Source organism: Molothrus ater, chromosome 27 (assembly GCF_012460135.2).
Source record: "Molothrus ater isolate BHLD 08-10-18 breed brown headed cowbird chromosome 27, BPBGC_Mater_1.1, whole genome shotgun sequence".
NCBI classification, from domain to species: Eukaryota; Metazoa; Chordata; class Aves; order Passeriformes; family Icteridae; genus Molothrus; species Molothrus ater.
In genome coordinates, this window is record NC_050504.2 from 5,564,076 (window position 1) to 5,577,625 (window position 13,550).

Genomic DNA, 13,550 nt, shown 5'->3' on the forward strand with positions numbered 1-13,550 from the left:
TTTGTACTCTTTTTTTGCTTGTTTTTTTTTATTTTTTGTGGGTTTTTTGTAATCTTTTTTTTTAAACAATAGCACAAAAATGTCTCGAGGGGAAGCAGTCTGACAAGTTAAATCTGATGACCTTCTGAAAAAATTAACAGTTAAGCCACACCAAATACGAATTCCTGTTAAAGAAAATAAGGAAAAAGGGAGGAAAAACCAAAAATAAAAAGCTGGAACTCCAACCTTTGTGTATTAGAGGGTGGCTGGTTAGTAGGACCACGTTGCTTTGGGAGGGGATGATGGCACAGCTTCATCATCATCATCATCATCATCGTCATCACTGATTTAAGGCTTCAGAATCCAAATTTCCAGGGCAATGATGGAGAGGGAGGAGCAGGAGCAGCTGGATCCTCTGGAGGGGAGCAGGGCAGCCCTGCCCCAGCAGCAGCAGCAGCAGGAGCGGCCCCGTCCCCCTGCGCGGGGAGAAGGGGCCAGGAGAAACGGAAATGAAATCAAACTGCACGAACCTTTCTGCTTTAATGTGGCTCTGAGAGGAGTTTCCTTTACAATCCCGAGCTCTCCTCAAAGGACATCAGCGACAGGGGTGGGGGCACCCAGGAGAAACAGAACAGGGGGGTTGGGGGGTTTTGGGGGGGTTTTGGGGTTTTTTGGGGTTTTTTTGTTGCTGAGAGGTAACACAAAAGGGAAAGGGGAACCCTACTATCCTTGGGGTGGGGAGGGTTCAGGGACATCTCCCCAAAACCTTGCACAGGTTCTGTCCAACCACACCTGCCTGGCCCCGGGATCTGTTCCACACAAGGCTGAGGCCCCACTCCTGCCTCAGGCTCTGCACTGACCTAAAAACCCCTGGTTTCCTTTTTTTGGGGGGAGGGAGGGTGTAAAAAACAGAACATCTGTCAATAAGTGTCAGGAAAGGGGAGGGGGGTGTTAAATATTTTAACCACTGACAAGGCTTGAGGAAGTTTCACAGTTTTGTTATGCTCTATTTTATTACTATCATATTTACAGATTTTTCTCTCTCTTTTTTTTGTATTTTTGTATTTTTTTTCTCTCTCTCTCTTTCTGCAGAATCGCTGATAGATTTTTTTTGTTGTTGTTGTTGCTGTTGTTGTTTGTTTTTTTTTTCCGAACAGAATTTTCCCAAATTCTTGGAGTGTGTGAGCAGGAACCGATTAAACTCTACATTCACGGTCCAATCCCCACGGGCTTGAGGAGGAGGAGGAGGAGAAGGAGGAAGAGGAAATAAACAAAAAAAAAAAGAAAAAAGGAAAAGAAACCAAAATAAAAAAAGGGGGGGAAAAAAGGAAAAAAAAAAAAAAAAACCAACAAAAAGAAGGGGAAACAAACCAAAACCAAAACTCCCAAATTCTTGGCATGTGGGTCATCGGTGGGGGCTCCTCCCGGTGCCCGGGGCTGCGCTGGGGCCGCTGCGGGCGCGGGGGGCTCACACGGGGGCGGGCGGCGCCCGGCGCTGCTGCAGGAAGTGCTGGATGCTGTCGGCGTCGCGCCGCAGCCACGCCGCGTTCAGCAGGATGTTCTCGCAGCACTGCTGCACCGTGCGCTCCGCCGACGGCGCCGGGTGGCTCTCGAAGAACGCCTGCGGGGACAGCGACAGCTGCGGACACGGCCGGGGACCCCTCAGAGCGAGCGGGGCCTTGGGGCGGGGCCGATGGAAAATCAGCCAGGATGGGGAAACGCCTACAGGGGTGGGGAAACACCAGGAGGAAGGGGGGAACACTTCCAGAGGTGGGGAAACGCCTACAGGGGTGGGGAAACACCTGCAGGAATGGGGGAACACCTACAGGGATGGGGAAATGCTTCCAGGGATGGGGAAACACCAGGAGGAATGGGGGAACACTTCCAGGGATGGGGAAACACCAGGAGGAATGGGGGAGCTCTTCCAGGGATGGGGAAACACCAGGAGGAATGGGGGAACACTTCCAGGGGTGGGGAAACACCAGGAGGAATGGGGGAACACTTCCAGGGATGGGGAAACACCTACAGGGGTGGGGAAACACCTGCAGGAATGGGGAAATGCTTCCAGGGATGGGGAAACACCAGGAGGAATGGGGGAGCTCTTCCAGGGATGGGGAAACAGCTACAGGGATGGGGAAACTCTTCCAGGGATAAGGAAACACCTGCAGAGATGGGGGCTCAGTCCAGCTCCTACCCTGCACAGGATGATGATCCCCACAGTGCCAGCCTGTCCCTGAGGGAATTGCCCCTACAGCCCTGAGGGAATTGCCCCTACAGCCCTGAGGGAATTGCCCCTACACCCCTGAGGGAATTGCCCCTACAGCCCTGAGGAAATTGCCCTTACAGCCCTGAGGGAATTGCCCCAACAGCCCTGAGGGAATTGCCCCTACAGCCCTGAGGGAATTGCCCCTACACCCCTGAGGGAATTGCCCCTACAGCCCTGAGGAAATTGCCCTTACAGCCCTGAGGGAATTGCCCCAACAGCCCTGAGGAAATTGCCCCTACAGCCCTGAGGGAATTGCCCCTACAGCCCTGAGGGAATTGCCCCTACACCCCTGAGGGAATTGCCCCTACAGCCCTGAGGAAATTGCCCCTACAGCCCTGGAGCTCACAGGGAGCATCAATTCAACCCCTGGCCCTGCTCAGACACCCCAAACCCCACCCTGGCCCCATCTGGACACTTCTCCAACAGCTTCAGATCAGCCCTGGCACCCAAAACTGCCCAGAGGTGAAGCCACTCTGGAAGGTTTCAGGGTGATCCTGAGTTTCCAGTTTGGATGGACAGTGCCCCCAGGCCCAGGGCAGTGCCCCCAGGGGCTGGACAGTGCCCCCAGGCCCTTTCTGGCCAGTTCAGTGCCCTCAGGCCCCATTCAGTGCCCCCAGGCCCAGTTCAGTTCCCCCAGGCCCCATTCAGTGCCCTCAGGCCCCGTTCAGGCCCCCAGGCCCCGTTCAGGCCCCCAGGCCCCATTCAGTGCCCTCAGGCCCCGTTCAGTTCCCCCAGGCCCCATTCAGTTCCCCCAGGCCCCGTTCAGGCCCCGTTCAGTTCCCCCAGGCCCCGTTCAGTGCCCCCAGGCCCAGTTCAGTGCCCTCAGGCCCAGTTCAGTGCCCTCAGGCCCCGTTCAGTGCCCCCAGGCCCCGTTCAGGCCCCCAGGCCCCGTTCAGTGCCCCCAGGCCCCGTTCAGTGCCCTCAGGCCCCGTTCAGGCCCTCAGGCCCCGTTCAGGCCCCCAGGCCCCGTTCAGGCCCCCAGGCCCCGTTCAGGCCCCCAGGCCCCGTTCAGTGCCCCCAGGCCCCGTTCAGTGCCCCCAGGCCCCGTTCAGGCCCCGTTCAGTGCCCCCAGGCCCCGTTCAGTGCCCCCAGGCCTAGTTCAGGCCCCCAGGCCCAGTTCAGTTCCCCCAGGCCCCGTTCAGGCCCCCAGGCCCCGTTCAGGCCCCCAGGCCCATCTGGCCAGGGCAGTCCCGGTTTCCCCCAGCAGGAGCAGCTCCCAGGGCTGCTGTGACTCTGCATTTTCCAGGGCCGGGGAGCCCAAGCTGTCCCTGCCTCCCTCCAAGCAGCTTTCCCCAGCACTTGGCAGAGCACCTCACACCCTGCAAGGTGACACTGGGGCTCACAAGTGGGAAATTCCCCCTCAAAGGTCAGGAATTCTCTTGGAAATGAGCTGGGAGTTAATTAGGGGTGGGTTTCCTGCTCAGTGTTTCGCAAACAAATAAAATAAAATAAAATAAATTCTAGTGCAAAACTTCTCTGTATTTTCTACTATTAAATCTTTACTAAGAAAAGTCACTAAATGATAAAAAGCACAGAGCCAGTTCAGGGCTCAGCTGATCTTTGGAATTACAATTCCTCCTCAGTGTTTTCCTAATAGGACAGTGCTAATTAACAGATTAACAGCCCTATTTTAAAGTTTCTTCTTCCAAGATGTTCTTGGAAAAATGGGGGGAAAGAATAAATCATGAAATCCACACCCACTCTCAGAGCTCTACCAATGATGGAGGTTGGGATAATTCTGAATATTTAAAAGTTTTCTTTTTTGGGGAGGCTCAAAGCTGCTGCCAAACTCTGCTGGATTTTATCAAAGTTGAAGTCAATGAAGAAAAAATCAGTGGAAATTCCAGATTACTTCCAAAATGCTGATTTAAGGCATTTCAATCATATTTTATCCAACCTAAAGAGGGGCAGTTTGGGCACAGAACAACAAAATCCACCAGGATTTGATTCTTCCAGCCAGAGCACCCCAAGTTTATCAGTGACTAATTAATCAATTCTTTAATTAAAGTTTCTTACCTTCACTTCTGCAGCCATTTTATCATTTGCAAATCCATCCACTGTGAGCTGAAGGGAGGGGAAAAAAACCAACAAGAAATTATTAATTAATTATTAGATTAAAGGTGAGATTCACCATTTCCAGTGGCAGATGGGAGGGAAGGGCTTTTCCTCAGGGCCCCACGTACCTTTATTAATCTGGATATTAAGAATCCACCTTGGTATCGATTATAAAGCTCCTCCCAGTTGTCCCTTACGAATTTCCAAGCAGCTTTCCTGCCCTGTTTGCTGCCTCCAGCCACTCCTCCAATCACTGACACTGTGTCCTGGGGACGTACCTCTTCCTGGGGAGGGAAATATTCTCAATATTCCACATTTTCCCAACAATTCCAGCACCTTGGCTTGAGGTTTTAGGTATTTCTACAGCCAATCTGTCAATTTAGGCAAATTTTTTACCCCAAAATTTAATGTGCAACTCAAAGAGTGAAGGAGAAGCAAATCCCTGAGTTATTCCCAGGTTACACCCGCCAAAAAAAAAAATCTTATTTTAACTGAAGAAAGGAAAGATGTAGAGAGATTATTCTGGCTCTTTGGTAAATTGAGAGGCCACACTGCATTCTGGCTTCCTGGGAATTGGTGCTGGAAGCAGAGCAGCACCAGGAAAATTGGGATTAATTCCCACAGCACCAGGGAATCAACTGCTCTGAACACACAGAATCCCCACAGCAGCTGCCTCCAAACAGAGCAATCAGAGTTTTCTTAATTTGAAATCAGCTCATTCAGAGGTTTTTTTTTAATTTGGAACCACCTTACTCAGATTTTTTGTTAATTTGGAACCAACTCTCTCAGATTTTTGTAATCTGGATCCAGCTCTCTCAAAATTTTGTTAATTTGGAACCAAGGCTCTCAGATTTGTGTTACTCTGAACCAACTCTCAGATTTTTCTTAATTTGGACCCAGCTTGCTGAGATTTTTCTTAATTTGGAATTTCCCCAAAACTCTGAAGGCCCAGCTGCAAGCCTGACCCGGGAGGAGACTCCTGCAGGTTTAGGCCATGCCCAGGGCGCTCCCCAGGGAACAGCCCAGGGGAAGGGAACTCACTGAAAGTGCAAAGGTGAGAACTTTTTGGATCAGCTCTGGCTGGGAGATGGCCCCGAGGACGCGCTCAATCCGGTTCTTCTCCTCCTGCATGTCAGCCTGCTTGTGCAGCTGCAGGGAAACACATCCAAATATTCATTCATCATTAATCCCACGCCTAATGAGCCCTCTGTGGGTGCCAGAGCTGCTAATTACTCAGCAAACCTAATCAGGGACAAATTGGCCTGGCTGGTGGCGCTGTTAATTCCAAGGAACAAAGTGATTTCCACCGGTTTGTATGAAGGTCAAGCAGCACAGGGAGAAATTCCCAAGGGAATTGGGTGTGGATAAACCCCAGCCCAGAGGGATTTTTAGGGGGAAATGTGGGGTTTTGGAGAGTGAGCACCCACCTTTAGCATGGTGTCCAGGGTGGAGCTGTCCCCGTGCTTCAGCACAGTCACATAGACCTGGGAGAAAATCGGAAATAAAACCATCACACTCTTGGAAAAGCAGCAATTTGTATGGAATTGGGCTGGAATTCCCACATCTGGAAGCACCAGGGCTTCAACTCTGCATTGGAGAGATGGAGTTCAACTCTTGGATGTTTTCCTCCGTTCCAGGAGAATTTTGGCAATTCCAAAAGCGGAAAGGCCAGGATGACACAAGGAGGGACGCTCCCATCTCCCAGCCTGCTCCCCTCTCGTTCCCCACCCTCTGGAATCCACCTGCCAGGGGAGGGGACAGCCTGAGGGGACCCCCAAGGCCCCCAGGACCTACAGGACTCCTCAGGTCAGCAGACAGGACGTGCTTCCCCTCCACGTGCTCCTTGAAGCGGCGCCGCGCCTCCTCCAGCGTCGCCTTGTGCCCGGCTTTCCCCAGCTTGCCCAAAACCAGCCCCCTCAGCAGGGCATCCAGGTGCCCTAGGAGAGAGAGAACACGAAAATGGCATTGTTTGGGAGCTTTCCCAGTTTTCCTAAGGCCAGCCCCCTCAGCAGGGCATCCAGGTGCCCTAGGAGAGAGAGAACACAAAAATGGCATTGTTTGGGAGCTTTCCCCAGTCTTCCTAAGGCCAGACCCCTCAGCAGGGCATCCAGGTGCCCTAGGAGAGAGAGAGAACACGAAAATGGCATTGTTTGGGAGCTTTCCCCAGCTTGCCCAAAACCAGCCCCCTCAGCAGGGCATCCAGGTGCCCTAGGAGAGACAGAGAACACGAAAATGGCATTGTTTGGGAGCTTTTCCCAGTTTTCCTAAGGCCAGACCCCTCAGGAGGGTCTAGGAGAGAGAAAGAACACAAAAATGGGATTATCTGGAGCTTTTCCTAATTTTCCCAAAACCAGACCCCTCGGGAGGGTCTAGGAGTGAGGAAGAAGAGAAAAATGGGAATATTTGGGAGACAAAGCTCAGCATTGAAGCTTTATTGCAGCTGTGTGACAATCCCTGAGGACATGCAGAGAATCCAGGGGTGGTCCAATGCCTCTTTCAGCCTCACTTTCCTCCCTTCTCTCCCCCAAATCCCTGATAATTTATTGACACAAGATTCCCAACTCCATAACTGAATTTCCCAGAAATTTTCCCCCAAATCCCTGATGATTCATTAATACACAAGATTCCCAAACCCAAAACTGAATTTCCCATCATTTCCTCCCAAACCCCTGATGATTTTTACTCAATCCCAACCTGGATTTCCCATCATTTCCTCCCAAACCCCTGATGATTTTTACTCAATCCCAAGCTGGATTTCCCATCCTTTGCCCCAAACCCTGATGATTTTTACTCAATCCCAAGATGGATTTCCCATCCTTTGCCCCAAACCCTGATGATTTTTACTCAATCCCAACCTGGATTTCCCATCCTTTGCCCCAAACCCTGATGATTTTTACTCAATCCCAACCTGGATTTCCCATCCTTTGCCCCAAACCCCTGATGATTTTTACTCAATCCCAACCTGGATTTCCCATCCTTTGCCCCAAACCCTGATGATTTTTACTCAATCCCAACCTGGATTTCCCATCATTTCCTCCCAAACCCTGATGATTTTTACTCAATCCCAAGCTGGATTTCCCATCCTTTGCCCCAAACCCAGATGATTTTCACCCAGCCGAGTTTCCCCTCACTGATCCCCCCAGCCCCAGCAGGTTGCAGCCCCAGCAGACTCTCCTACCCTCTCCAGGTTTGGGGTCCCAGCCCAGCCTCTCCCCGATGGGGGAGAAGACGTCTCTGACGAACACCTGGATGTCCTCGTAGAAGTCTGTGTGGGACAGGAGCGTGCCCAGGATGCCCAGGTTGCAGCTCAGGTCGCTCCACACGGTGTAGTTGGGCTCGTTCACAAACGCTTCCATCACTTTCAGCACCTCCACGGTGCTGATGATTCCAGCTCGGGCCTGGGGAGGAGACAAAAAATGAGATTAATCCCATTTTTATTAGCTCAGCACATTATTTTATTGATTATTAAGGAAAAAAAGGGATTAATCTGATTTTTTATTTGCTCATCAATTTATTTTGCTCCATTCCCTGAGGATTTTCTCAATCCCAAAGCATTTTCTCTATACAAGAGGATTTTGCCCCAATCCCAGAGGATCTGGCCCCAGTCCCAATGGATTTTTTCCCCGGTCCCAAAAGATTTTCTCCATCCCAGACGTTTTTCCTCCAATCCCAGATGACTTTGCCCCATTCCCTGATGATTTTTTCTGCCGTTTCCAGATGATTCTTCCCCATTCCCAGGGGATTCTGCCCCAGTCTCAGAGGATTTCCCCCCTCATTCCCAGATGATTCCCCCCCGTTCCCAGAGGATTCTGCCCCAATCTCAGGTGATTCCCCCCCGTTCCCAGAGGATTCTGCCCCAATCTCAGGTGATTCCCCCCCGTTCCCAGAGGATTCTGCCCCAATCTCAGGTGATTCCCCCCCGTTCCCAGCTGTTTTTCCCCGTCCCAGGGCTCACCAGGGAGAAGAGGTCGTTCTGCAGCCCCAGCCTGTCCACGGGGGGCAGGGACAGGTCCTTGATGGCTGGGATGAGGCTCTCGAGCATGGCCGGGCTGTACTGGGTGCGGTAGAACCCCACCGTGCCCAGGTTCAGCTAAAGCACAAACACCCAGGGGCTCAGCAGCAAGCAATCACACAGTTCATAGCTGTTTGTGGCTAAAGTAGGGTCTGTGCTGGTGTAGATTTCAATAAAATTTGGTTTATGTCTGTATAATAAAATGTCATTTATTGTTACGTGTGATTTTATAAAGTGTGATTTATATTAATATATAGTTGTGTGTATGTGTCTAAAATGTCTTTGTATCAATTTATATCTATATAAAATATGTATTTGTATTTATACTTATCTATCTAAACTTTCTATTTATAGGCATTTATTTAAAAAATCTTTGTATCCATATATATTTATCTAAAATATCTTTATATTGTTATATATTTAAAATATGCCTTTGTATTTATGCATATATATCTAAAATACATCTTCATATTTATCTAAAATACCTATGTCCATATATGTGTTTTATATATGAAAAGCATATGTAGGAAAACTATATACAGAAAACCAATATATTAAATTATGCATTAATATATATATATGCATATACAAATTATAATTTTTAAAATAGAAATATTTAAATAGAAATATAGAAATATATTTTGTATTCATTAAAATAATATAATGCATAGACTTACATATATAGTTAAGAATTTAAATATAAATTTATTATAGTAAGAGAATATATTTAATACATGGCATAAAGTATATAATGATTGTAATAATAATAATTATTATGGTAATGAGACAATAATACCATAACCATAATAACAATAATTACAATAATAATAATAACAATGACTAAAAAAGCCACAACACCTCAACTCAAATCCTGCCTTTAATTTCACTTTTTTTTCCAGGTTTGAATTCTCAAAAAACTGCAGTTATGTTGTCGGAAAATGGGAAAGAAAGGGGAGGAATGGGAACCAAAACTGCACAGCAGGACAGGGAAGAAAAGGAGGTTTTCCAGAGGAAAACCAAAATTCCAAGGCGGAAGGGAAATAAAAGAAGGAGGAGGAAAATGAAAATTTGAGGCCTCACCTTGACCCACTGCTCTGGCTTGGTGTCCTTCAACACCACGGTGAGCTCGGGTTTGTCCATCAAAATCTGCATTTTGGCACAGCTGGGGTCCTCGCTCGTGCAAATACTGATGGGCACCATCCACATGGGGAAATCCTCCCCTGCAACGGAGGAAAACGAGGGGGAAATTGGGTGCAAAACACTGAGAAACAGCTCAAAACCAGCCCAGGCTCAGCACTGAACGTGAAATTGGAAAAATAAGGTCCAAATCTGAAACGTCCGTTTTTAAAAATCTGAGGGACAATGACAGTTTTAATCTGGAGTAAAATGTCAGTTTTAGAGTTGAAAATATGAGGTAAGTTACAGTTTTAGAGCTAAAAGCCCCAAAATCTTTAAATCGACTTTCAAGCCAAATATTTTAATTTGGATAAGCACGGAAGGGGAGTGGAATCAGCGCTGAAATCAGTGGTTGTGCCCACCTGAGGTGTTTTTATTTCATTTATTTCAGCACCACCACAAACCAGCTGCTCCACAGCCCCTCAGAGGGCCCCGGCCCTAAAACTGACATTTTTGAAGGAATTTTGAGACAAGGAATTCTGCTCTCCATGCCAGGATATATGGAAACCACAAGTGGGAAAGGCCCAAACTTGGATTTCCTCAGATTTCCCCACCTGGATCCAGGCAGAGCACAGGCCTGGGGCTGTTTCAGCTCCCAAAATTGCTGATTTTGGATGAAAAACAACGAAAAACCAACAATATCCCTTCAAAACTGGGATATTTTGTGGTTTTATGCCCACCCATTCCTGCTCCCAGCCCTCCTCTTACCAGTATATGGTCCACTGGCACAGAATTTCTTCTGGACCAACTTCAACACTTTGTCATCTTCTTGCTGAGGGGAAAAAAAAAATCAAAAAAGAAAAAAAGGCAAGAAAATGAGAAAAGGGGGCGATTAGCACGTTTCATTTCAGTCCCTGTGTGTCACTGCCCTCTGCTTCACGGAATAATTTGGTTTTTCCCACCAGAAAAGGCTCGAGCAGGCGCGGCCTGGATCCGCGGCCTGAGGGCAGCCCCGGCCCCGGATCCTCCCTCGCCCTGCCAGCCTGGGCAAGGAGCAGAACTGCAGGGGAATTATTCCCTCCCTGCACAAACGGTTCCCCCCAAAGGCAGCAAACCCCAGGGATCCAGGGAGTTTTGGGATGAATCCGCAGGGATTCGGCACCTCCCGCCCGTCAGAACCAGAGCTGAGCCCACGTGGAGCCGCCCCTGACCCGAGGGAGTGCCCAGAATCTGGGAATATGGTAAAATCTGATCTGAAATTAAGGCACAAATTCAATTTTTACCACCCCTAATCCAAGGAAGTGCTCTAAATCAGGGAATATTGCTAAATGTGATCCAAAATTAAGGCACAATTCCATTTTCACCACCCCTGATCCAAGGGAATGCCCAAAATCAGGGAATATTGTTAAATCTGATCCAAAATTAAGGCACGATTCCATTTTCACCACCCCTGACCAAGGGAATGCCCAAAATCAGGGAATATTGTTAAATCTGATCCAAAATTAAAGCACGATTCCATTCTCACCTGTTCAGCCTCCACGTAAATGAGTGGAAATCCCATTTGTTTGGTCCACGTGTTCATCACAGCAGCAATGGGTTTGCCACTGGCTTTTTCCAGGCTTTCCCAGAGATCCTCTGCAGGAGAAAAGGATTTGAATTAGGTTTTATTAGGGTTAGCATAGGGAAAGTTGGGTTCTTACTTCACCTTTTCCACTTTTGTGTTTTGTTGAAATTTAACAGACGACAGGCAAAAAAAAAAAATGGAAATAGTTTAAACCTCCTCAGGAAGGAGAGAGGGGAAAAGCAGCTTCTTTACTGCTAAAAAAACCCAATCAATACACGTTGTGATACAAAAATTAACATTAAATATTAAAAGAGAACAACATTTCCCTTTAGGTTTTTTATGTATTATGTCAAAAATCGCTGACCAAACACCACAGATTGGATTTGGCTGATGGAGCTTTGATGTCCCCACTCCCACATTTGTGCCTGATCCACAAAAATAGAAGGTTTAAAAGCAAAAATATCAGACTTTGACCTGTTTAATCACAAGATCAATACTGCAGAAGGCTCTCTCGGCAAACCAAAGAATATTTGTAAGATATTTTTCAGTCATAACTGAAAAAGATCTTACAAATGTTGGAGATCACCTCAGCCACACACTCCAGGGACAGAAACTCCCCAGGCACGCAGGGCATGAAGCTGGGAGCAAGCCAGGAGTTTCCAGGAATTTCAATTATTTCAGGTGCAAAACCAGCAGTTTTGAGTCCAAAAATAACTTTTGTGCCCATCCCAGTGACCCAGTTACCTGTGGCAGCATTCCTCTGCTGGAACTTGGTCAGGTACAGGTTCATTCCTTTCCGGAAATCCTGGGAATGCACAAGTGCAGATGTCACAGGGATTTCCCATCCTCCCACTCTGCATTTATCCCCAAGAATCAGGCAAGGAATCTTTAATATCACCAATTCCTTCTGTATTTCCCATCGTTATTTTTTCCCAGATAAGTTCAAACAGAGCTTGAAGTGGAGAAATTTTCAAAACACAGAACAACGTCATTTTTTTTAAACCCCGGTAATTTTAGCTGTTAAAAATGCCCTGAAAAATCTCCAGTTCCCATCCCTGTACCTCATCCCCAATGTAGTCGTGCAGCATCCGGATCACAGAGGCTCCCTTGCTGTAGGAAATGGCATCAAATATTTCATCCACCTCGGAGGGATGGCCCACACTGACCTGTGGGAAGCACCACAACCCACAGTGAGAAGGATCTGGGCTGCCAAAAAATTGCATTTTGCTCGTGGCAAAGTTTTAGAGTTGAAAATCTGAGGGAAAATGTCGGTTTTAGAGGTGAAAAAGTGAGGGAAAATCAGTTTTAGGGGCGAAAATCTGAGGGATTCTTTCCTCTCCCACTGCTGGATTTGCCTGAGAGCAAACTCTGCCCCCAGACAATGAAAATGCCCCAGATATGGCTGGGTCAGGGCTGGTTTGCAAGTTAAACATGGTTTAAGTTATGTTTTGGTGCTGGATCAGATAAATTTGGGGATCTTCCTTCAATCCTTGGCTTCCCAAAAGCAGCAAATCTTTTGTTAAATTAAGATTAGGATTATTAAATCCAGGAATAGCGGGCAAGGCACGCTCAGGGAGTAAATCGCTCTAAAACGCCCTGCTGGACAAGGTTAATGCCCAAAATTTATTTCACCAAATATTTTGTAAAACATTAGAATCCACAGGAATTAGGTCTCTAGGAATTAGATCTTTAAGATTTAGAATTCCTAGCAATTCCAAGGGAGCTTTTTGGGGCAGAGGGAGAGCAGAACCCACAGAGCGCAGCCCCAGCTGCGGATTCCGCTCGGCTCGGCGGCCACCACGAAATTCCCTTTTTAATCACAGGGAAAAAGGGGGGGAAAAGGCCGGGAAATGAGGGCTGACCTCGATGGGGTGGCTGTTGTCTAAGGCATCGAGCTCCTGGGCCCGGGTGTAGTCAGCAGACACGAACTGGGTCCAGATGTCGTACTCGGGGAAGCAGTGATCCACGCACAGGTACTCGATCCACGAGGCAAAGCCCTCGTTCAGCCACAGGTGGGTCCACCACTCCTGCAGGGGCACAGAAACCATGGATAAAGGGCAAAATCCACTGGGAGCACTGAATTAGTTATTTTAACACGGCGTGCTGCTGTTTAGGGGCACACAAACACATGTTCTGGGCGGGATACGAAGGAAATTTAAATTAAATAAGGGGATTTTGGAGGTACCATAAACCACCATTTAAATATTAAATTTTGTTGTCACAGTGTGCTGCTATGGAGGGGCACCCAAACACAGATTTTGGGCAGGATACGAAGCAAATTTAAATTAAATAAGGGGATTTTGGAGGTACCATAAACCACCATTTAAATATTAAATTAACTATGTTATCACAGCATGCTGCTGCTTAACAGCATCTAAACTCAGATTCTGGACAGGATAGGAAGCAGATTATTTAAATAAAAATGAGATTTTGAAGGGTCAACTACCATATACCTCCATTCCAATATTAAATTAACTATTTTAACACGACGTGCTGCTGTTTAGGGGCATGCAAACCCTGATTTTGGGCAGGATAGGAGGCGGAGTGGAACAAAAAGT

General features: G+C 47.7%; 1 protein-coding gene across 1 annotated transcript in view; it reads right to left on the reverse strand.

Annotated features, from left to right (window-relative positions):
- Positions 1-961: 961 nt before the first annotated feature.
- NPEPPS (aminopeptidase puromycin sensitive) overlaps positions 962-13,550 on the reverse strand; it is a 34,646-nt gene continuing 22,057 nt past the window's right edge. Inside the window, exons 10-23 of the mRNA XM_036398764.2 lie at positions 12,855-13,019; positions 12,054-12,158; positions 11,737-11,797; positions 10,954-11,063; positions 10,197-10,260; positions 9,393-9,532; positions 8,256-8,390; positions 7,479-7,698; positions 6,095-6,237; positions 5,728-5,784; positions 5,342-5,449; positions 4,429-4,584; positions 4,262-4,309; positions 962-1,600 (exon numbers count right to left, since the gene is read on the reverse strand). Coding sequence (XP_036254657.1) covers positions 1,448-1,600; positions 4,262-4,309; positions 4,429-4,584; positions 5,342-5,449; positions 5,728-5,784; positions 6,095-6,237; positions 7,479-7,698; positions 8,256-8,390; positions 9,393-9,532; positions 10,197-10,260; positions 10,954-11,063; positions 11,737-11,797; positions 12,054-12,158; positions 12,855-13,019 — 1,665 coding nt within the window. The 3' untranslated portion in view covers positions 962-1,447. The remainder of the gene's footprint in view (positions 1,601-4,261; positions 4,310-4,428; positions 4,585-5,341; positions 5,450-5,727; positions 5,785-6,094; positions 6,238-7,478; positions 7,699-8,255; positions 8,391-9,392; positions 9,533-10,196; positions 10,261-10,953; positions 11,064-11,736; positions 11,798-12,053; positions 12,159-12,854; positions 13,020-13,550) is intronic.